Source organism: Pelodiscus sinensis, chromosome 4 (genome assembly GCF_052426305.1).
Source record: "Pelodiscus sinensis isolate ZL-2025 chromosome 4, ASM5242630v1, whole genome shotgun sequence".
Lineage (NCBI taxonomy): Eukaryota > Metazoa > Chordata > Testudines > Trionychidae > Pelodiscus > Pelodiscus sinensis.
Window position 1 is genome coordinate 45,643,510 of NC_143055.1, and position 24,918 is coordinate 45,668,427.

Below are 24,918 nucleotides of genomic sequence, written 5' to 3' on the forward strand. Positions count from 1 at the left end.
TCCATATACATTTGTCCAGAGATGTATAACTTATAGTTGAGCTACAGCAGCAGAAATCCTATTCTAAAATGCTTCAATTGTAGTACAGTAAAACTCCATTAGTCCAGCATCCAATGCTCCGGGACTCCTGATGGTCCGGCACCATCAGGAACCCGGAAGTGCTGGGGCAGCCAGACAGGCTTCCCCCATTCAGCTGCTGCTGAAACTGACCAGCAGCTGAATCAGAGAAGCTGGGAGCAGAGCAGCTGGGGTGCTGCCGGGTTGGTCTCGTAGCGCTGCCCCTCGGGGCTGCAGGACCAACCCGGCAGCACCCCAGCTGCTCTTGGGGACCCCTGGGGCACAGCAGCTGGAGTGCTGCCGGGTTGGTCCCGCAGTACCAAAGGACGGCGCTTCGGGACCAACCCGGCAGCACCCCAGCTGCTCTGCCCCAGGGGTCCCCAAGTCAGCTGCTGCTGAAACAGATCAGCGGCTGATTCCAGGAAGCCCGGGGCAGAGCTGCTCTGCCCGGGGCTTCCTGGAATCAGCCGCTGATCTGTTTCAGCAGCGGCTGACTTGGGGACCCCTGGGGCAGAGCAGCTGGGGTGCTGCCGGGTTGGTCCCGCAGCACCGAGGGGCGGCGCTACAGGACCACCCCGGCAGCACCCCAGCTGATTTGCCCCAGGCGTCGGGATTCAGCCGCTACTGAAACTGACCAGCAGCTGAATCAGAGAAGCTGGGAGCAGAGCAGCTGGGGTGCTGCCGGGTTGGTCTCGTAGCGCTGTCCCTCAGGGCTGCGGGACCAACCCGGCAGCACTCCAGCTGCTCTGCCCCAGGGGTCCGCAAGAGAAACTGGGGTGCTGCCGGGTTGGTCCTGCAGCCCCGAGGGGCAGCGCTACAGGACCAACCGGGCAGTACCCCAGCTGCTCTGTCCCAGGCGTCCCCAACAGCAGCTGGAGTGCTGCTGTGTTGGTGCCATAGCGCTGCCCCTCGGCGCTGCGGGACCAACCCGGCAGCACCCCAGCTGCCCTATTGCAGGCATCCCCGATTTGGCTGCTGCTGAAACTGACCAGCAGCGGCTGAATCAGGGACGCCTGGGGCAGAGCCGGACTATCGTAAGGGGGGGCTATGAGGCGTCTGGGGTGGCATCCCCTCCCAACCCACTCCAGACCCCTCATAGCCCCCCCTTCTGATAGTCCAGCATATCTGATAATCCGGCACCCCCTGGGTCCTAAAGGTGCCGGATTATCGGAAGTTTACTGTATAAGGAAATTTTTGTTTTCTGCTGAACAATCCATAGTGGAAGGCATTCTTGGTAAATATGGTTGTCTTAGTTTTGTCACTGTTCAGGAGAGATGGCTCAAATTTTTCAACAATTTTTTTCATTGAAATGGCTTTTTCCAAAATTGAAACTTTTCATGCAAAATTAATTACTTATTTTTCAAATTGTATAGAAAAAATATGGAACAAAATAGACAGTTTTTTGTTTTGCAAAATTATTTTTATTTTTCCACGTATTTTTCTTTTTCCTTTTTTTTGCTATTGTGAATCTTTTTATTAGTCAAATTAACCATACTTTTTCATAGTTCTCTTACTGGATGAGTATAACTACTCATGGGCTGTGTCTACATTGGCATGATTTTGCGCATAAGCAACCGCTTTTGCTCAAAAACATGCTGCCTGTCTACACTGGCGGGGCATTCTTGCGGAAGAATACTGACGTTCTAATGTGTGAAATCAGGGCTTCTTGCTCAAGAACTATGATGCTCCCGCTCAGGAATAACCCTCTTGTGCAACTGTTCTTGTGCAAGAGGCCAGTGTAGACAGGCAACATGAATTTCTTGTGCAAGAAAGCCCGATGGCTAAAATGGCCATTGGTGCTTTCTTGCGCAAGAGAGCGTCTGCACTGGCATGGATGCTCTTGTGCAAAAGCACATCTCTTGCGCAAAGGCACAGGTCAGTGTAGATGCTCTCTTGCACAAATACTTTAATGCAAGAACTCTTGTGTTAAAGAGTATTTGCGCAAGATCATGCCAATGTAGATGTAGCCATGGAGTCTACAATCAGATAACTTGACCGATCTCTCAGAGAAGGGGGCTTATACAGCTTGTTCTTTGGTCTTTATTCTGTACCAACCAAGTCAATAGGAGCTCTGCTAGTGCCAGGAGTAAGCCTCTAGTAAGGGAACTAAGCTGAGAATTCAGATTGGAATCCCTTTTTTTTTTAATATAACACTGTCTTTTCTTTTTGAAATTGTTTTCTTACACACTATTATATTAATTTACTACTGGTGCTGTGCACCTCACTACGCGGGGTATGTCTACACTACCCCGCTAGTGCGAACTAGCGGGGTAATGTATGCATACCGAACGTGCAATTGAAGCCCGGGATTTGAATTTCCCGGGCTTTATTTGCATAAGCCGGCCGGCGCCATTTTTAAATGCCGGCTTGTTCGAACCCCGTGCCGCGCGGCTACACGCAGCACGGGCTAGATAGTTCGGACTAGCAAGCTATTCCACGAGGTGTACAGATAGTTCAGAATAGCTTGCTAGTCCGAACTATCTAGCCCGTGCTGCGTGTAGCCGCGCGGCACGGGGTTCGAACAAGTCGGCATTTAAAAATGGCGCCGGCCGGCTTATGCAAATAAAGCCCGGGAAATTCAAATCCCGGGCTTCATTTGCACGTTCGGTATGCATACATTACCCCGCTAGTTCGCACTAGCGGGGTAGTGTAGACATACCCGTGGAGAGAGAGGGTTTTTGAAAACTAAGATCTGTTGCCACGCTTAACTGCCTGGATATGTGGACCAATGGTTAAAGCATTATTTCATACTGCCAGCATTAGTAGCAACTCGCTCATTTGATAGCATGATTTGCTGTGCACCTATGAATAAGAATACCTTAGAACAACTGACATGTGTCAAAGAGGAGCAGCTGATGCCCCATAAACCATCATCAGCTTTTGTGGCTTCTCACGATGTAAAAATTAGAATAGCATTGCATAATAAAGACAAAAGAATCTGGAATCTCTTATTTCAGTGTACCACAATAGCTAAAGTGTTAAGCCAATAAGATTTCAGATGCTCCACAAAAATCAGTTGCTTCATGGGTGACTGAATTATAATATGGCATTGTGGATTACCAACACTCCCCATCTGAGGAAACTAATTTGAAATGCCTCAGTTCTACAGCAATTCAAGTATTCATATGCTGGTATGGCTAAAAATCATATCCACGGCACTAAATAAAACATAATAAAAGATTTTCTCTTTTTAATTATCCTTTTAAAACTATTAGTTGTGAATGTTTGGAACAGTAGTGTGTTGCACTTGAATAGAAGTAAAAACATAACCCTTTATTTAGCTTATGCTGGAAGGCAGCAAAAGGTTGTGAAAGTTACATATATGTAGGATCAGCTCCCTATGTTTCAAGAAAACAACACACCTTATAGTATCTGTAACTATTCTTTTTAGAAAAACTGTAATAGATTACTTCTCTTAGGGTATGTTTACACTACAGCGTTATTTTGAAACATCTAATTTCGAAATAGTTAATTCAAAATAGCTTATTTCAAAATAATGCGTCTACACACAAAATGCATTTCAAAATAGCATTTTGCTATTTCAAAATAGTGCATCCACACTAAGTGGATATTGAATCGCATTTAAGGCTGGCCGAAACCAGTTTCGGCAGGGCACCAGGTCAGGACTTAGCCTCAGGCAGCAGCCCTGAACAGTAACTGAGGTCTGTGCTTAAAGGGCCCCCACAGTCTCCTGGGCAGCCAGTTCTCAGGTTTCCCTGCTTGCTTGCCTACCTCGATGAGGGACAGCAAAGCATTTTTGTCTCGGCATGCTCTGGTTGCCCTCACTTGGGACATCACAGCACTCTGAAACATGGAGCCAGAGCTGCCCTGCCCCTGGGCACTCTGGTGCTTCTCTTGGACATGTTGCTGCTAGCCTGGCTGCACTTGCTGCAGGCTGCCATCCGGGAAGTCCATCGGGGGGCTGTCAGTATCCAGGAGGCCCTGCGGGAGAGCTGCCACTCTGAGGAGCACTAACAGTCTCCCTGGTCTGCCCCACTGGGGGCTCTGTGCCTCATTCCTCCCTCACATCCTTCTACTTACCCCTCCCTAATCCCCTTCCTGGTGTAAAACAAAATACACATAGTGTCATAAATACAAACTCTCTTTATTTAACAAAATGGGGAGGAGGGGAAAACGAAACTCTGGTGAGACTGGGGAAAGGAGGCAGGAGAAGGGAGGGACAGGGTAGGAGAGGGGAGGGGGAAACCTGGGAGAAGGGAACTGGAAGGGGGAAGCAAGGGGAAGAAGGGAGAGGGGAAGTCAGGGCTCAGGGTTGGGGGTCTCACAGGGCCATATGTCTCCCAGCTCCCCGGGAGTGGGGGCCTCGGTGTCCCTGGGGGGATGGGGAGGGGATGTAGGGTGGGGAGGAGATGGAGAGAGAAGCAGGAAGGGGAGAAGGAGTGATAGCTGGGGAGGCAACAGGCACTGGAGTAGCAGGAGGCAGCATGCTTTGCAGCAGGGTCTGCAGGTGCTGGCAGATGTCACAGCCCTGGGCAAGCTGCTCCCGCCAGAGCTGCAGGTCTTCTTGCACCCAGTGCTGGAGGGTGTGACGCAGGGCTTGCAGTGCCCCCAAGTGCTGCTGCTGGTACCCCTCCACTGCATGGGTGGTCCTGCAGAGCCCTCAGGTATGGGAGCATGTCCCAGGTGGGGTGGCGCGCCCTGCACGCGCAGCTGGTGCGGCTGTGCAGAAACAAGAGAAGTGGTCGATTATCCCTGGGGACACAGTGGGTGAAGCCCAGCCCCCCTCTACAAGGCGAGGATGACCGTGCCCTGCACCATCAGAGCCGAAGTGCTTGCACAGAGGCCATGTTCGGAATGTACTGCTATCCCTGGCAGTGGGAGCTACCTCAAGACCACACCCATGGCCCTGTGCTATATATATTATGTTTGTGTGTGGGGAGATGTAGAGTGGCCTTGTGGAGGGAGGGCATCCTGCTGTGTCCCACCTTGGAGTCAGGAGAATGTCATGTCTCCTCACACATGCGTGTGGCTAATAGGGTAAGGCCCCTGTGTGGCAGCCAGCTGGGGCCATATGCCCTGGGGTAGTGTGGCACATGCTCGAACATGCACGGGTTGATGCATGATCCGTAGATATCAAGGCCCACGTGCACAGTGCCTGGTTTCCATCTCCGCCCTCCCCACGCATAAGGGGACAGTGATGGCACTCACCTGTTGTAGCTTCCCTGGCGTCGGATGACACCGGCGACAGGCCTGCTGGGGTTGCTCGGGGGCCCTGGCTGCTCAGCACTCTCCACCTGGTCTGCTGTGGCTCCTGGCTCTCCTCCTCCTCCTCCCCGATGCCCTGGTCAGGGCCCTCTGCTGCAGGATGCGGTCCAGGGCATTGACATAAGGGCAAGTGTCTGGGTTAGCCCCTGGTTGGGAGCTGCTCCCCGTGGCCCTGGCATAGGCCTGCCGCAGCTCCTTGATTTTCATCCGCACCTGCTCCTGGGTGCAGATATGGCCTTTGAAGGCCAGGCTGGCAGCCATCCCCTGTAGATGGCTGTGTTCCTGCACCCAGTGCGGAGATCATGGACATTGGAGGACTCCCCGAAACCTCAATCAGGTCCACGATCTCCACACTACACCAGGAAGGCACCCGCCTTTTGCGGCCCCTGGCAGGCTCCTGGGAGCTAGGGGACTGGTCCTGGGGAGCAGTGGAGGGCTGGCTGCCGGTGGCTTGCTGGCTCATTTTGGGGCCACTGAGTCAGGGGCAGTGACTGCTGGCTCTGGGCTGGCAGGCATGGAGCTGGCACAGGCACGGTGGCCAGACTCTACACCTTTAAGGGCTCCGGGGAGGAGGGGAGAAAGAGGAGTTTTCCTGGTTGTGCCCAGAGTGGCCACCAGGGCATCCTGGGAAGGCCCCTATTTCGTAAGCGTCTACACAGCACTTATTTTGATTTAGCTATTTCAAATTTGGCATTATTACTCATGGAATGAGGTTTACCAAATTCAAAATAAGCATGCCGCTATTTCAAATTAATTTAGAAAAAGTGGTTTGGCTATGTAGATGCTAGGAAAGTTATTTCGAAATAACTTTGTGTAGACATACCCTTAGGGTGCATGCTCCTCTCACAGAAATGTTGGGCAGATGCATAACTCAACATTTGGAAGTTGGATCCAATAGGAAAACTTTTGCCCTACTGCTGTGGAATAATAGTGACCCCTAGTGCCTACATTAAGTCTAAGCAAATATTAAAGAACTGGAAAATAAAATGGCCAAAAAAGACAGAATTCTGAGGTAAGAGGATGGGTGTATGAGTGGTAAGATACTATAATTTATTTTTTCAGAGAAGACGACTCTCAGGTAAGTAGTTTTCATTTCTCCAAAAAGTACAAGTGATTATCTAAAAACTATTCCTGGCAACCCCCAAGTTTTCAAAATGTTTATAAAACCTATACATGAGGTAAAGATGAACAGGAAGAAGAGACAGGTAGACTTATATAAATTCTATATAAATACTGCACTTGTAACTGTCCAGTGAGTTGCAAAGACACTTTGTGCCACATACCTCTGAACTTCTCAGAACAAAAATGAAGGTGATATATAGACTCAATAGAGATTGAGGCTCCAGCCAAAAGCAAAGGAAGTCTGCATACTTATGTTTTTAAATTGTAAATCAGGCAATTGCATGAAATTCAAAATGATGAAGAACATTTTCTATAAACTTACTTTAACATAACTTGCTCTGCTATTTTGTTCTTTTCCTTGTCTATGCTCCAGTCAGCTATATTTTGCAACTTTTCATCTTTTTCATTGTCCCCGTTTCACATCCCATAACTTTTATATGCATTTCTCCTTTTTAAATAGAATTATTTCTCTTCTCAAATCATCTTCCTCAAGATACATTTCCTTTTACAGCTGGGCTAGTCTCCCAGGATGTGTCTAGACTACAGGGTTTTTTCGACAATAAAGGTCTTTTGTCGAAAAAACTACACCTGCGTCTACACTACCACTGCGTTCTGTTAACAGTAAGTCAACAGAACGCGGCAGTTTTGTCGACAGCGGTAAACCTCGTTTTACGATGAAGAACGCCTTTGTTGACAGATCTGTCGACAAAAGGGTGTGTGGAGACGCAGGGAGCCAATTCTGTTGACAAAAAAGGTCTCCAGGAAGAAGCTCTTATGGACAGCCTAGCCTTTACATGTACAGCACCTCTGTGATTCCTGGCCACAGCCTCTTAAAGGCACAGGCACCCAAACAGTCATTGCTGTCCGGCAGCTAGCCAAAGCACTCATGCCAGCCATGTCCCAGCCTCAAGGCCCCTTGGCCCTTCTCGGGACAGAGATGAGAACCCATCCAGGGACACCAAAAGGCGGGCACCAGCCTGGTCAGGGCCAGAAATCAAAAACCTGCTGGAGCTCTGGTTCCAGGAAGAAGCCCTGCAGGCCCTGCAAACACGCTGAAGGAATGTGGACATTTATGAGCGCCTGGCCCAGGGACTGGCCACCAAAGGGCATCAGCTCTGCACCATGGCACAAGCGAGGGCCAAAGTCAAAGAGCTGCAGCAGGGATACGCCAAGGCCCAGGACCAGAGCTCCCGCTCTGGAGCAGCCCCACAGTGCTGCCCTTACTAGGAGGAGATGGAGCAAATCCTGGGCGGTGGGGAATTCCAGACTCCACTGTGTGTGACAGAGTCCGGGTTACTCCACCACATCATGGACCAACTCATGAGGGAGGAAAACCAGGCAGGGGAGCTGCACCAGGAGGAGGAGGAGGAGGCAGCAAGGACCCTCTCCCAGGAGCTGGTCCACCAGACCCCAGAGGCCTCCCAGGCATGCGTTGACAGCAGGGAGGGAACATCAGTTTTGAGGGGTCACCACACACGGGCGCGTTGGCAGTGTGGGGGGCCATCTAGTCCCATTGCCACAGTGGGGACCCTGTGAGTCTTTCAGGCCATTGCCCAACTCACTCGCGGTGTCACGTGTAACACCCCCGAGGCTCCTGTCCAAAGGGGAGCCCCTGCCAGCAACGGCATGCCCTTGGGGACAGCAGGGGTGCACACAGACATTGATTGTCTCCTCTTCTTTTCCTCCACAGCTGGACCCTCTACCTAACAGGGGAGCACCACACCCGCCCCACCACCATCCCTGATCTGTGGCACCCGCATGCCTGTCCCCAAAAAAGTTTGGGGGCAAGGGCAGAGCTCCTGCATCCCATAGGAGGGTCTCCTTGGTGTGGTCTGGGTCCATATGGGGAGGAGATTCATGACAGAGTCATGCAGATGCAGTAGAAGCTGCAGTATGGCAGTGTGGGGCCATCACCTGCCCAGGGGCAGCTCAGGCCCCATGGCCAAATAAAAGGTGAAAAGCAGAAAAAAAACCCCTGCAAATAAACTGCTGTGGTGTCTGAGGAAGCAGGGCAACCAGAGCAAGCACTGCAGCAACTTTGCTGTCCCTCTAGGAGATAGGCAAGCCAGAAGCAGGAGCAGAGCAATGGCTGTCCAGGGGGATCCCTTTAAGCATGAGTCTCTGCAAAGAGCAGGCAGCAGCACCTGGAAATAAAGGCTGCCCCCATTCCCTACCAGAAGCACTTCCAGGTGCCTTCTTTTTTCAACAAAGCGTCAAGCAGTCTGGACGCTCTTTTTCAAAAAAGCGGATCGATTTTTCCATTCGCATAATGTAACCTAGACGCTCTTTCTCAACAGAGGCTTTGTCGATAGATACTGTCGACAAAGCCTCTGTCAAAAAAGGCGTACAGTCTAGACGTTTACCTGATTTCTGTTTGGGTCTTCCAAAAGAAGGACAGGAGACACTTACTATAGATTTTAATCAGGTCTCAACTTTATTATATAGATGTCTCGGACTACCAGAAGATGAAGTGTACAATGCTGGCAAAACCATATTTCTTCAAATAATTCCCTGGGGGCATGTCTACACTGCAAAGGTAATTCGAAATAACAGCCATTATTTTGAATTAACTTTACTAGCATCTATACATGCAAACTGCTATTTCGAAATTGATTCAAAATAGCAGAGAGTTTAATTTGAAATAGCTATTTCGAATTAAGTGCTGAGTAGACACTTAATTCGGAATAGGAGGCCTCCAGCCCTTCCCAGGGAGTCCTGGTGGCCACTTTGGGCACAACCAGGAAAACTTACTCTCTTCTCTCAGTCCCGGAGCCATTAAAGGGGTTGACTCTGGACACAGTGCCTGTGCCAGCTCCAAGCTTGCCAGCCCAGAGCCAGCAGTGTCCATCGGGGCCCCTGGCCCAGCGGCCCCAAAACATGAGCCAGCAAGCCACTGGCAGCCAGCCCTCCACTGCTCCTGAGGAGCAGACTGCCAGCTCCCAGGAGTCTGACAGGGGCTGGAGAAGGTGGGCACCTTCCTAGTCCAGGGTGGAGATCATGGACCTTATTCAGGTTTGGGGGGGATGCCCCCAACGTCCATGATCTCCACACTAGATGGAGGAATGCGGCCGTCTATGGCAGGATAGCTACCAGCCTTGTCACCAAAGGCCACATGCGAACCCAGGAGCAGGTCTGTATGAAAATCAAGTTGGTCCGGAGAGACCCCCCAACCCTGGGCCCTGAGCTTCCCCTCCCCATTCTTCCCCTTGCTTCCCCCTTCTAGCTCCCTCCTCCCAGGTTTTCCCCTCCCCTCTTCCACCCTCTCTTCCCCTCTCCGACCTCTTTTTCCCAGTCTCCCCAAAGGTTCATCCCCACCCAGTTTTGTTCAATAAACCCAGTTTCTATTTTTGAATATTTGTCTTTTATTTGACATCAGGAAGGGGGGCTAGGTAGGGGAAGTGGAAGGACATGAGGGAGGAATGGGGCACGAGCTCCCGGTGGGCTCCCTGGGGTGGATGCTCTCCTGCAGGGCCTCCTGGATCCTGACAGTCCCCTGATGGACCCCCTGGATGGCAACCTGCAGCAAGTGCAGCCGGCCTGATGGGAACAACCCCACGAGATGCACCAGCATGCCTAGGGGCAGCTCTGGCTTCATGTGGCCGAGTGCTGTAGTGTCCTGAGTGTGGGCACTCAGGGCACTCCAAGACAGGCCTGTTTCGCTGTCCCTCATCGAGGTAGACAAGCAAGCAGGGAACCCTGAGAACTGTATGTCCAGGGTGGGGGTAGGGGCCCTTTAAGCACAGAGGTCAGTTACTCTTAGGCAGCAGCCCCACACACTAAGTCCTAATCTGATGCCCTGCCGGCACTGGTTCTGGCCAGCCTTAACTTCGGTTCAGGGTCCACTCAGTGTGGATGCGCTATTTCAAAATAGCAAAACGCTATTTCAAAGTAGATTTTGTGTGTAGATGCGTTAATTCCAATTAAGATAATTCGAAATAGCACCGTAGTTTAGACATACCCTGGGGCTTCCAGCAGTCCCTATTCATTTCTATCCAGGTGCCCCAGCCAACCGATAGCTTGGACGTTACCATTAGCCACCCCAAAAGGTGGGCTATGAGAATGGGGGGAGGTTGGTTGACTCTCTGCTGCACCAATCATAGGAGTCCCCAAAATCTCTTCCCCATTCAGTTCCTTTATCCAGTACCTTCTTTTAAGTCCTTTACCAGGCCATTTATCTGGTCCCTGAATGCCTTCCCTATGGAGTACCTCTGCTGAACATCTGCACAACCTTACAAAATAATTTATACCACCTTTATTTCTTATCAGGAAAGGCACTCGCTAGGGGTATGTCTACACTACCCTCCTAGTTTGAACTAGGAGGGTAATGTAGGCATACCGCACTTGCAAATGAAGCCCGGGATTTGAATTTCCCGGGCTTCATTTGCATAAGCAGGGAGCCACCATTTTTAAACCCCCGCTGGTTCGAACCCCGTGCAGCGCGGCTACACGGGGCTCGAACTAGGTAGTTCGGACTAGGATTCCTATTCCGAACTACCGGTACACCTTGTTCCAAATAAATTCAAATCCCGGGCTTCATTTGCAAGTGCGGTATGCCTACATTACCCCGCTAGTTCGAACTAGCGGGGTAGTGTAGACATACCCTAGGAAAGGAAAAGAAACCTCACTCCACCTAAGCCTATCTGGTGGTGCAGGAAAACTTCCTTCCCGGTCCCTTCTTAAAAAGGAGCAACTAGCATAATGCCCACAGCAGGTCCTAAACCAACCTGATATTCACTTCCACTAGGGAAGGGGGGTGAATGCTGGCTTGCTTGCTGCATGTAACAAAGAGGCTTCTCCTCCCAGGGCTTATACCTTTATGCCATTTGGACTTCACATTCCTGAGGAGTGAATCAGTGTTGCAAGGCTGCCCATTGCTCACCTCTTTGCAGAAGTGTCTAACCCCCATCCCCAGTTCTCATCTTTTGGCAAGCCCAGACAAACCCTGCCTCCACTTTAATTGTGGTGCAGACATTAATATTTTCTCACTTTGTTCTTCCACCAGTTTCTCTCCCTTCACTCCTTCATCCTTCCTTCTTCCCTGTGCCCATTCATCTGTGCTCTCACTCCATTCATTCTTCTCCAATTCTCTTCCTATAATCCTTCCTCCTCTCCTTGGAAGCAACTTTCCCTGAAACCTGGTTTGGTCTGTTCACTATTCCCAGCCTCCAAATTCATACTCCTGCATTTTCTGGTCCTTTTCCTTAATCAAATCAACCATAACTCCAGTGTGAGTTGTGTGTTTATGTGAGTGAGTATGTGTGTGTGTTTGTGTTTGTGCCTTTTCTCTCTTTCCTCCAGGTCAGATTGAGGTCAGTGCAATACTTCCTCCATTTATAAAATTCCTCCACATCCACACTGTGCCAGGGTGAACAAAATGTACCTTGAAAAAGAAATTGTACCTAACTTCCTTATGCACACATACATAACTCTTGTAGAACATTGAAAGATCACCTATTGAATGAAAAATTCTACTTAGTTTACATACACGCTTGCCCACAGAACCAAAGGAACAATAGCACACCATCAATTTACAAAAGATACCAGCCAAGATTTTTAAAGGTATTTAGAAGTTGCTGCACTCAGTACTGAAATGGACCTAACCCTAATTTTCAAAAGTGATTTAGGCATTTGGCCTAAACTCCAGTTCCTAAATCACTTCTGAAAATGTGATTTAGCTCCTAAAAACAATTAGGCATCACAATATTAAGCACAGCAATGCTTGAGGACCTTTATAAATTTGGGCCAGTATGCTTTGTCTGAACTACTTTAAAAATCACAACTCAGCTAAATTAAAACCTGTTTTCATAGTACAGTAAACTTCCGATAATCCGGCACCTTTAGGACCTAGAGGGTGCCGAATTGTCAAATATGCCAGACTATCGGAAGGGTTATCAGATATGCTGGACTATGAGGGGTCTGGGGTGGAGTGGGGGGATGCTTCCCCGAGTCAGCCACTGGTCAGTTTCAGTAGCGGTTGACTTGGGGACGCCTGGGGCATAGCAGTTGGGGTGCTGCCGGGTTGATCCCGCAATGCCGAGGGGCAGTACTACGGGACCAACCTGGCAGCACCTCAGTTGCTCTGCCCCTGGCTTCCCTGAGTCAGCCGCTGGTCAGTTTCAGCAGTGGCTGAATCCGAGAAGCCGGAGGCAGAGCAGCTCCAATTGTCCAGCTGCCTGAAGCACATCTGGGCTCCAGATGGTGCCGGACTATCAGGAGTGCCGGACCTTTGGATGCCGGACCAGTGGAGTTTTACTGTATCACAAAAATAATTGCAATAAGGGACAACTTCCTAGTCAAATTTCAAGCTTTTTTAATCACTAAAAATGATGTGGTAAGGGTTAAAAAAGAAAAAATCATTTTCAAAATGACAAGTGTATTTTCCCCACTTTTTCCCCATTAACTATACACTTTTGCTCAAGATTCTAAGAAAAACTTCTAAAATGAAAACAAAAGTACCAAATTTCAAGCTGAGAATGGGAATATTTTATACAATTGCATTAGACTGAAAATGAACATTAGTCTTTACAATGAAAATCAGACTACACTTCCTTTTCTATTAAGCATTGCTATATGCTCTACCTATGATGCTAGAATATATACTATAATGCTAAAGCATACCACATATTATACAAGCTCCTAATAATAAAAGCTTCTAATAAAATATAAAACTTCAATCTTTTTCAAATCTGAACTTATGCTATCTAAACCCACTGGTTTATCTTTAAAAGGGGAAAAAAAATCAGCAAAATGACACTTTAAAAATAGAAAACAAAAAACATCAAATACTTATTTTGCTTTTACCTTGTAAATTCCAGCACGTTTAGCAATTCATATCTTTCTTCTTGACCAAGCTGGAAAAAAGACATTTTTGTTAATGAAATTTAAGCTTAAAATAATACATTTTGGCATAAACCTACGGAAACTATATGCAGCCTATTTCATATTAATGAAAATATTAATAATAAATAATAGCATAATTGTAATAAACTTACAGACTCAATAATTACAGAGTCAGGTGTCCTTCCAGTGAATACAAAATGAAGATGCTTCGCTGCTCTGACCAATGCTCCTTCATCTGCAACAAACCAATTTCCATTTTTTTATAAACTGAGAAACTATCAAGAAAAATAATTTTCAACTTTTAAATACCTTTTAAATATCATGGGATCGATAACAGAGAAATAGGCAGATTCGTACCTGTTATAATTTTGTAATTATTCTTCTACCTGCTCCTAATCAATAGATAAATAATTTACTCACTAATAAAATTTTATTATTCTTGAAAAAATTTCAGAACCTCAGCTATTTCTGAATCATTTTAAATTTTACCCTTATTTAACAGTAGTCTTACTTTCCTCCCTTTCTTTCTCATTTTGTATATTTGTAGAATCCCATGTTACTATTGATTATTTTTGCTTTTTTGATATCCTTATGTTTCCCTCCTCAAACCATAACTAACTCTAAAAATATTCTTGTTTAAATGCCTCCTTGGGTTCCCTATTTTGAGTACATTTTTTTCTCTATTTCTAACATTTTTGAATAGCCTCTACTGGCATCACACTGACCAATGCCTATTAATTGTCCTCTTCTTTTCAGAAGATTTATAATCTATGCTTTCTTACTTATAGAGCTTTTAAGGATTTCTTAATGAATTTGAAAACTGAACCCTACTTACTAAATATCTCATTTCCCCTAAAATTTTCTTTACTAACATGTAAATCTAACATTGGAACAATGCTGCAATTCTGTGATTACATTCTTGCTAAGGTAGTACAGCAAGAGATTTTCATTTCTTTGAAAAAAAATAATTCACCAATTAGGTTGAAAGAGACAATATAATAACCAAACCACTGATGAAAATTTCACCCCAGTGTCTTAAGGCATGTCTTCACTACATCTGTGAGCAAGCCACTCTATAATCCATTGTTAATAATTTTCAAACTGCCAAAACACTTGAATGCATTTTAACTTTCAATTTCAGTATACATCACTATGAGTCACTTTTCTACAGCTCAAGCTGATGAAGCATTTCACTGTGATAGAAATGTCTGTCTTATTTATAGAAACATACTAGCATAGTATAAAGGATACTACATGGGTAACTGTGAGTAATAAGATTATATACACACACATCACATGTTCCTTAACTACATTAGAGAAAAATCAGAAAATGATATCTCTGCCATGCCTACAGACCTCTCATCTGACTGCCACTGTTTTAATACAAATAAACAATACAATTAAAACTTTGTCATATAAAACATTGATGCAAAAAATCAGTATGAATCTATTTGAAAATAATGTATGAAATATGGTTTACTAGTGTATTAAATATTGTCTTGTTTTATCTTGATGTTTTGTCTTATCACCAGAATCATCATGTTTTACTTTAATTCCTGATGATTACTGCATAGTGTTATTTTCTTTTGTGATTTTTGCTAAGTCCATGTTATTAATATAAAACATCATAGAGAATCATAAACGGGTATTAGCTTGTCTTTTGAAATGAACACATGCCTTCCTGAACACATGACTTTGAATTTAATTTGCATTCTCCAACCCATTCAACTGTTTACAGCATATGTGTCTGGATGTTGTAATGCAGATTGCAAACCACCCTTTGTTATTATATAATTTATATGACTCCTATAAATCCTCTTTAAGATACGGATTGGGAAAAATCAAAATCAGTGCTGTATAAGGGTGTAAAAATTTATAAGACAGATCCTAAATATCACTACTTTTGCACATTTATTTAAATTTCTGGACAAGGGGGAGACCAACAAGACATCAAGTTTTGAATTAACAGTCGTGTTTGTTTTACTGTTCATATGTAATTACCAGGCTCTTACCTGGAGATGCTGCTTGATATATAATCTTATCACCTTCTCTTTCTGGAACAGCTGTATGACAAACTGCCATCATTGTCAGAAATTCACATATTATAGGTGCAGTTGGCTAGTACAAAAAAAAAGGAAAAATTAACAATTAATCTGTGCGTTGTAAAAATAGCACTAAGTCATTGAAAATCTCCTTTCATGTTCAAAACAATATATGTTTAAAATATTTATATTCTTTTGGTTCTTGACATTACACACAAATCATTTTTAACATTCACCTGATTTGCTTTAAGTCTATTCAAAGTGCGGCTATACTTTCCTTTTATATAGTGTGGCAGGGTCAGTCTCTCTCCTGAGACCCCAACCACTGTTCTGACCACTGTCCTACACTTTGGGTATGGCTACACTAGCCACCCTCATTCGAACTATGGTGGCTAATGTAGTCATTCAAACTTGCAAATGAAGCCCGGGATTTAAATATCCCGGACTTCATTTGCATGTTCCCGGGTGCCACCACTTTTAAATGCCCGGTAGCTCAAATTACCTGCCCGCTGCTATACGCGGCACAGGCTAGGTAGTTGGAATTAACACTCTTAATTTGAACTACCATTACTCCTCCAGAGTAGTAACGTTACTCCTCTGGAGGAGTAATGGTAGTTTGAATTAAGAGTGTTAATTCGAACTACCTAGCCCGTGCTGCGTGTAGCAGCGGGCAGGTAATTCGAGCTACCAGGCATTTAAAAATGGCGGCACCCGGGAACATGCAAATGAAGCCAGGGATATTTAAATCCCAGACTTCATTTGCAAGTTTGAATGACTACATTAGCCACCCTAGTTCAAACTAGGGTGGCTAGTGTAGCCATACCCTTTGAGGGCTGCAGCAGGGCCCTCACCTGTAGAGTTTTTGTCCCTGGGCCTTCCTGGCCCTTAGCATAAAGGATGTTGTATGGGCTGAAGCCCTGGGCCAGTCACAAATGACCAGAAAGCCCTCTTTCCCCCCCCCCCAAAGGGTGGGGGTAAGGTAGGGCTCCAACACCTCCTGCTCACCTCCCCCGGTAGCCTTTAGCAGGGCTGGTGGTTCCTCCTGCTCCTCTACTCTAAGTCTCCTTTACACTGGGTTGTTTTCCTCCTCTCCCTCCGAGGGTTTTTAAAGAGGCCCCTGTGGCAGCCCCAATCAGCTTCACCTGGCTCTTCATTGATTTGCATCCACCCTTTCTCAGCTGCTCCTAATTAGCCAGGATTGCTGCTGTTCCCTTTGCTAGAGCAGCCTTTCTCCCCTTCCTCCAAGTCCTTTAACCTGCTCGGTCACAATAGTCAGTCATTGCAAGTATTGAAGCCTATAGTTAATGTTGCCCAAGTGTAATGGAGTGTTCATCTCATGCTAGTTTAGAACAGTGGTCTCCAACCTTTTTAATCATAAGATCACTTTTTCAATTTAAGTGCAATGTAAGATCTATCTCAAACCCAAATTCCTTTGCCCCACTTCCTTCCTGCCCCTTTTCTGAGGCCCTTCCCCTGCTCCACCCCTTCTTCAAGGCTTCACCCTGCTTACTTCATTCCCTCTTGCTCCCCCATCCTCACTCACTTTCACTGGGCTGGGGTTGGGGTGCAGGCTCTGGTCTTGGGCGAAGGACTTTGGATTGTGGGAGGGGTTCCAGGGTTAGCCCAGGGTGGGGGATTGGGGTCCAAGAGGGGTTTCGGGGCACAAGGGGAAGGAGTTTGGGTGGAGGGGAACTCACATCTGGGGCAGGAGGAGGTTCAGGGCTGGGACAGAGATTCAGGAAGCAGGCTCTGGCTGGGCACCATTTAACTGAGATGGCTTCTGGATGGTGGAGTAGTGGGGTTAAGGCAGGCTTACTCCTACCCTGGCCCTGCACCACCCCTGAAAGCAGTTGGCTTGTACTGCAGTGGCTTCATGGCACCATGTGCTGCCTCTCATCTACATGCACTGAGCCCGCAGATTCTACTGGACATAGTTCCCTGTTATTGATCAATGGGACCTGCAGGAATGGTGTCTGCAGGCAAGGATGGCATTTGGAAACCCCCTGGTTCTGCCTTTCTCAAGGGCTGCCAGGACATGTCAGCCACTTCCAGGAGCAGCAATTACCACAGGGATAATAACTCCAACCATACTAGGTTAGGAATTTTAGAACTTACTACTCAAAGAATTAAATATAAGCATAAGAGAGAAATGAAAATAATGAAATGCACAGACCAGTCAAAAATCACAAATAACACACTGTCCAAGCAGTAAAAGAAGTAACAACAACCCTCCACGTATGTGTTGGGTCAGGAGCTGAGAGTGAAGAACAGCATGTGTGTGTGAGAATGACAGACACACAAAGGCTATGTCTATACTGCACTGTTTTGTGCAAGAAATATGCAAATAAGGCAAAGCGTGGAATATCGCCATTTCTCATTTGCATATTTAACGTGTGGCCACTTTTTGCGCAAGAGGCTTTTGCGGAAAAAGGAGCCGTCTACATGGCTTCTTTTTGCGCAAAACCCCCTTTTAGCACAAGAGCCGTTCTGCTTTATTTCAGGAAGAATGGCTTTTTACGCAAGAGGGGGTTTTGCGCAAAAGCCTCTTGCGCAAAAAGCGGCTGCTCATTAATTATGCAAATGAGGCATGGCGATATTCTATTCTTTGCCTAATTTGCATATTTCTTGCACAAAACAGCGCAGTATAGACGTAGCCACACAGTGTGTGAGAGTGACAGAGATTTGCATTGCCAGGCTCCCTCCATCCCCTTCTCTCTGTGTGTGAAGATCAGGTACAGAAGTGGGGGGAGGAGGGACATTAACATCAGTGCCTCTCTTTCTCCCTCTCAAACCCTGCCCAGCAAGCAGGAGGCTCCCAAGGGGGCAGCTCCAAGGCAGAGGGCAGGAGCAGCATGACAGGGGTTGGAGGGGCAACTGAAGTGCTACTGCTTGATAGCTTATTCGCCAAACCAGTCAGGATCACTGTCAGAGGCTCCAAGATCTACAGGTAGATCCCAAACTACTGGTTGGTGACCAATGGCTTAGAAGATATCAATCAGGCTGAAAAGGGGCCAATTAACTGGATAAGCAGTAGCAGAAGGAAATTAGGTGACCTCAGTAACTCCTGAATGAAGATGGAGCTCAGCTCAGAAGGAACAGGCAGGGCTAGTAAAAAGCCAGAAAGGGGCAGTAGAAGGGGCTGCAGCAAGAGAGCCAGTGGCCTTTCTGGACATCACAGAGGCAGAAGTACTTTTCTGATTTCCCAGGAGTATTTGATTGCTGCTCTGCCCCAGACCCTGCTCCCTCTCCACATCTTCCTGCTCTGTCCCAAGAATCCAAGCCTTGCTCTGACTCTTCCTCCCTCACCAGTGTCTCCTGCACACCATTGAACCACAGGGAGCTGATCAGCAGAGCCACTTGCGGATGCTGTGCACCCACTATCTTTTCCTGATGGTGCTCCAGTTGCAGAACACCTATGGAATTGGCACCTATTCACAGAAGGATGTAAGTGAACCTAGAGGCTCAGGAACATGGCAACAAGGTTCAAAATAGGGCAAACCTTGGCTGCTGATTAGGGGTTCCTGAGCTGGAGTCCAGAGTAGAGGATGGGCCTGGGTTCCACTACCAGCTATTTGGGAATTGGCATCATTTGGTAGTGAATGGGGAAACTATTCAAGACAATTTGTATAGAAAGACTATGATAGCTCAAAAAGGAAGATCCATACTGGCCAAACCAAGTCACTCAGGGTACGTCTACACTACAGCGCTAGTTCGAACTAACTTAGTTCGAATTAGTTAATTCGAACTAAGCTAATTCGAACTAACGCATCTAGAACTAAAAACTAGTTTGAATTAGCGTTTTGCTAATTCGAACTAGCAAGTCCACATTGAGTGGACTCTGAACAGGGCTTAAGGATGGCCGGAAGCAGTGCCGGCAGGGCATAAGAGGAGGACTTAGAGCATGGAGATGCTGTCTCAAGCTAGCCGAGGGCTGTGCTTAAAGGGTCCCGACCCCCACCCCGGACACACAGTTCTAAGGGGTGCCCCGCTTGCAAAGAAGTTCTGGCTTGGAGTGCCCGGAGTACCCACACTGGGCACATCACACCACTCGGCCATCAGCCCGGCTGCACTTGCCGCAGGCTGCCATCTGGGGAGAGGGGGTAATTGGGGGGCTGCAGGAGAGCTTCCACCCTCAGAAGCCCGCAGAGCCAGCCCAGTCCTCCCCATCGGGGGCTCGTACCCCATTCCTCCCTCACCTCCTTCCACTTACCCTTCCCTAGCCCCCCTTCTTATTGATGTACAAAATAAAGATAACGTTTCTTCCAACATTGACTCTGTCTTTATTGAACAAAACTGGGGGGAGACTGGGAAAAGGAGGTGGGAGAGGGGAAGAGAAAGGCTGGGAGAAGGGAGGGCAACTAACATGATCAGGGGTTGGGAACAGGTCCCAGATGAAGAAAGGCTACAGAGACTGGGACTGTTCAGCTTAGAAAAGAGGAGACGGAGGGGGGACAGGATAGAGGTCTCTAAAAGCAGGGGTTGGGTGGAGACGGTGCATTCAGAAAAGTTCTTCCTGAGTTCCCATAAAGGAGGACTAGAGGACACCAAAGGAAAGGAATGGGTAGCAGGCTTGAAACTAGTAAGAGAAAGTTGTTGTTGTTGACAAAGCAAATAGTTAACCTGTGGAACTCCTTGCTGCAGGAGGCTGGGAAGGCTACAACTAGAACAGAGTTTAAAGGGAAGTGAGATAAAGTCATGGAGGTTGGGTCCATGGAGTGGTCTTAGCCAGGGGGTAGGAGTGGTGTCCCTGCCCAAAGTTTGTGGAAGGCTGGAGAGGGATGGCACGAGACAAATGGCTTGGTCATTGTCTTCGGTCCATCCCCTCCAGGGTCCCTAGGGTTGGCTGCTGTCAGCAGACAGGCTACTGGGCTAGATGGACCTTTGGTCTGACCCAGGACGGCCATTGTAAGCTCAGGGCTCAGGGTCGGGGGGTCTCAGTGGACCCCCTTGATTTTCATGCATACCTGCTCCTGGGTGGCCAGGCTGGCAGCTCTCCTGCCCTAGCCGGCCACTTTCCTGTGCCTAGTGCGGAGATCGTGGACAAGGTCCACGATGTCCGCACTAGCCCAGGAAGGTGCCCGCCTCTTGCGGTCCAGGGCAAGCTCCCGGGAGCCGCCAGCCTGGTCCCGGCAAGAGGGGGTGGGCTGGGGGACATCGGGTGGGTGGCTCTGTGCCGTGCCAGGTGCAGGGTCTGCTGGCTGGGTGCTGGCAGGCTTGCACCTGGCACAGGCACCGTAGCCAGCCCGTGCCCCTTTAAGGGGTCCGGGGCCGGGAGGGGGGCATAGAGTTTCCCTGGTGTTGGCCAGAGTGGCCACCAGGGAAACCTGGGGAGGGCTAGCGTCCCACTAGTTCGAATTAAGGGGCTACACACCCCTTAATTCGAACTAGCTAGTTCGAACTAGGCTTAATCCTCGTAAAATGAGGTTTACCTAGTTCGAACTAAGCGCTCCGCTAGTTCGATTCAAATTCGAACTAGCGGAGCGCTAGTGTAGCGCCTATGAAAGTTAGTTCGAACTAACGTCCGTTAGTTCGAACTAACTTTGTAGTGTAGACATACCCAAAGAGAGATCAACCTGAGTCACAGGGAAAGGGAGAACACAGGATGCACAATCAGCAGCAGAAGGCAATATTGGATCAGGAAAGAGCTAATTCCCAGAGCAGCCAGAAAGTCATACCCTAGTAATGTGTGAACCCTGTGACACTTTCCATAATTCAGCTCTGAGTTCAGTTGTTTATAATTTTGCCAAACTTTAACTATTTGGACAGAAATTATCCATGCCTGTCTATTTCAGACTGATTTACTTTGGACACTTTTATCAAAAGTATTTTAGCCATTTCTCAAAACAAGATTAGGAGAAGTTATATTGTTTTTCCCACATAAACCATAATTTCCCAAATTGATTTCTAAGACGTCTAGTTGCCAATACTAAAGACACTTAGAGAAGATTATTATATAAATGCAAACATAAGCACCAACTCTGTGGATGCTTTGAGACTGAGCATCCACAGAAAAAAATAGTGGTCATTAACTGTCAGCCCTATGACTCACCTCCCCCCTGTCCTCTCAGCCCTCTCCCGTGCAGGCTAGTATTGTACCATCAATCAGCTCCTCCCCTTCTCTCCCAGAATCTTTCACTTACTATGATCAAGCTGTTCACTGGTATACAGGAGACCCTGGGGACAGGGATAGGAGTGGGGGCAGGAAGAGGTGATGTGGTGGCAGAATAGGGTAGGAAGAGGCAGAGAGGAAGCAGGAAGACATGAAGCAAGATGGAGGCTGGGGGAAAGGGTGCAGCCTGAGACAGAGTGGTAATTGGGCACTCCCCTACTACAGGAACTTGGTTCCTTTGAGTGCAAATGAGAAGACAGAACTCCACTAAAAGTGAGGCTGTTCAACTGTAAAAACAACAATCCCCTATATTGTACAGAATGAAACATTTCTGAAAAAAATGACTTCATTCAAGAAATAGTCTGGAAGAAGAAATGGTATAACTATATAGAGAATCACCAATTTTAGAAACCTTTTCAGTTTCACTTTCAAAATGGGGCAGCTCCTGTCTTTCTTATATTCATAGCTCTGAATTTTTCTAGAAAAGAGGTACATGTTCACTAGTTTCTGTTATAAGATCTGATCCAGCAAAGCACTTGAGCATGTGATTAACATTACTAGGATCTCCAATTTTAATTACAAGCAGGAAGAAGAAACTGTGAATGGGCTAGAACCCTTTATTTCTTAGGTGGAGGCAGGAAGTCACAAAACTTGCATGTACCCCTCTAATGGGTCCTGCTCACCAAAAGTCTCCAGCTCGGATACACTGGACACAAAGTCACCAGCGATGGAATATATATGTGCACAAGACATCTCAGAGAACACATGGGTTTAATTATAATTAAATGTCCATGGCTAATGAGTATAATTAAACGTCCATGGCTAATGAGTATACAGCTTCTCATGAACAGAAAGCTGGGCTATTATTTGCATAGAATATAGGTTGGTTTCATATATATATATATATAATTTAATTTCTTTTAAAAGATGCTCTTTTTTTGTTTTTTTGAAATCACTCCTTTCATTTTGTAAAACAAGATCATCTTTTCTATTGCACTTACATGATTGTTTTGTAGATTCTCCAGCAGCGATGGATCACTAAATGGTTTTTCTTCTCCAACCTGTGAGTCCTGACTAACAAAAATGAAGTAGAGAAGTCAAAAGAACATCATTAGTATTTTCTTAATCATTCATTTAAAATTCAATAGCCTCATACTAAAGCCAAACATAATTTTTGCATTTATTTATAGCCATGATACTATAATGTTAACTGACAAATGTACACAAGCACAAAGAGTAACTGAATGGAACCCATTATTTATTGGATAATTCTGAAATCTAAATAACTTTCTTAATATATAAAATTACAACACAGAAGCTACTGAGAGTTGGCCATTTGCTGGATGCTGGAACTGGGACACAGTAAAGATTAATCCCAAATAAAATTATAGGCTCCAATCCTGCATTCTGAGTTCCACGTGGGTATAAAAAGCCTCCTGTGCAATCTCACTGAAGTCACTGGGACTCCGCTTACGTGCTGGGGTTTGTCCACACTGAGTAGATGATAGTATCTACAATTATTCTTAATAGTGAAACATTTGTGAGTATGCACCATAAGCTAAGAAAAATATAAAAATTCAGCAATAGTATTAAAGTTTAATTAATCATAAATACAAAATTTCCAAACAATACGACCATTACAATACACATAGGCTACGTCTACACTGGCATGATTTTTCAGAAATGCTTTTAACGGAAAACTTTTCCGTTAAAAGCATTTTTGGAAAAGCGCGTCTAGATTGGCAGGACGCTTTTCCGCAAAAGCGCTTTTTGCGGAAAAGCGTCCGTGGCCAATCTAGACGCACTTTTCCGCAAAAAAGCCCCTATCGCCATTTTCGCGATCGGAGCTTTTTTGCGGAAAACAGTACTGTGCTGTCTAAACTGGCCCTTTTGTGCAAAAGTCTTTCGGAAAAAGACTTTTGCCTGAATGGGAGCAGCATAGTATTTCCAGAAAAACACTGACAATCTTATATGAGATCGTCAGTGCTTTTCCGGAAATTCAAACGGCCAGTGTAGACAGCTGGTAAGTTTTTCCGGAAAAGCGGCTGATTTTCTGGAAAAACTTGCCAGTCTAGACACAGCCATATAGTATGTCTGAGTTTCCAACTATGTCCCTTCTAACCCTCATAACCTCTGTAACAGAAAGAGGGCCTGAAGCATAAAACCTGATATAAGGCCTGAGACCTGAACCCAAGTCAGGCTATCAGCAGAAGTCAGGCCCAGCTATAAGGTAAACACATGTTTGAAAGATTGTTGTCCAATACATGAACATGGGAAAAACATGGTTGGTATTGCTAAAACACAGGCATTCCTAAGAAGTACTATGTATTAGATATTCATAAACACATTGAAGAAGGGTAGCAAAAAAACACCCCAATATGTGTGTCGGTATAAAACACATGAAGGATGCTATATAGCCAGACTGATCCATCATGAAGATAAGGTGCGGATGACAGAATAATGGATGGAGATGTTTTGTTTGAACCAACAGATATAAGGTGCAGGGTGGTAATTAATCACATTAGAAGAGTAATATGTTACTTGTTTGTATCAGTGTATAACAGAGGAGTCACAGAAACAATGTCTTAGTCTGGCCTGGGGGCAATGGAAAGTTCTGATGCTGACCAAGCTGGACCATTCTTAGGGACATGTATATTAATATCCCTGGAGTTCATAGGGTACTGTGCAAACCTGGCCAGGCACATTCACCACTGAGCTAAATCTGTGGTCCTTTTAATTAGTACAGGTTGGACTGCTCTTGTCTGACCCTTGGGACCTGACCGGTTCCAGAGGAGGGAATTTACTGGACAAGCGTAGGTCCCCTGATACCAGCCCCTCAGCCCACTGCCCCTCCCTGTTTTCGGTTCCTTCTGCATGGCTGAGCAGTCTGCAGGCCAACCCCACTGCCAAACAACAGGTTGTCGAATCAGGCTGCTGCAGCCCCAGCCCATGTGGCCCCAGTTGCACTGATTCTGCCGGGCTGCTGTGGCCAGCTTCTCCCCCACCCCAGGTAAAATTATCTGCAGAAGAAGCCTAAGCAGGGACTGCTGTACTGGAGATAAGGGGCTAAAATGGGGTCCAGCTGGGGCTACCCCCTAGAAGAGAATACCCAATCTGGGTTTACTAGGACCAGAATGTGCTCCCCGTTCCACCATGTGTCTAAGGAAAACTGCACAGAGGAACCAGTCAGTCAGTCAGAGACTCCAACCCAGTGATGCTGGAACAATTTTTATATTGGGGGGTGGTGGTGGTGCTGAAGGCAGAAACCATGTATGAGAGCTGTTATTACTTCAAGCATGGAGGTGCGGTACCACCCCTAATTTTAGCATCTATGCTCCAGCCAGAAACATTAGTTACAGAAACTGCTAAACCAGTATCTGACTGTTGCAGAAAAGGACCTGGGGATTACAGTAGATGAGAAGCTGGATATGAGTCAACAGTGTGCCCTTGTAGCCAAGAAGGCTAATGGCATATTAGGTTGCATGAAAAGGAGCATTGCCAGCAGATCCAGAGATGTCATTA

The 24,918-nt window shown here is 46.6% G+C and overlaps 1 protein-coding gene across 6 annotated transcripts in view; it reads right to left on the minus strand.

Moving 5' to 3' along the window:
- Positions 1–24,918, minus strand: part of ATP8A1 (ATPase phospholipid transporting 8A1) — a 222,352-nt gene that overhangs the window by 108,198 nt on the left and 89,236 nt on the right. For all 6 annotated transcript variants that reach the window (XM_075930509.2, XM_006111916.5, XM_006111917.5 and 3 more), the window contains 4 exons: positions 22,398–22,470; positions 15,258–15,363; positions 13,398–13,480; positions 13,207–13,256 (listed from right to left, as the gene is read on the minus strand). In XM_075930509.2, the coding sequence (XP_075786624.1) occupies positions 13,207–13,256; positions 13,398–13,480; positions 15,258–15,363; positions 22,398–22,470 (312 nt within the window). The remainder of the gene's footprint in view (positions 1–13,206; positions 13,257–13,397; positions 13,481–15,257; positions 15,364–22,397; positions 22,471–24,918) is intronic.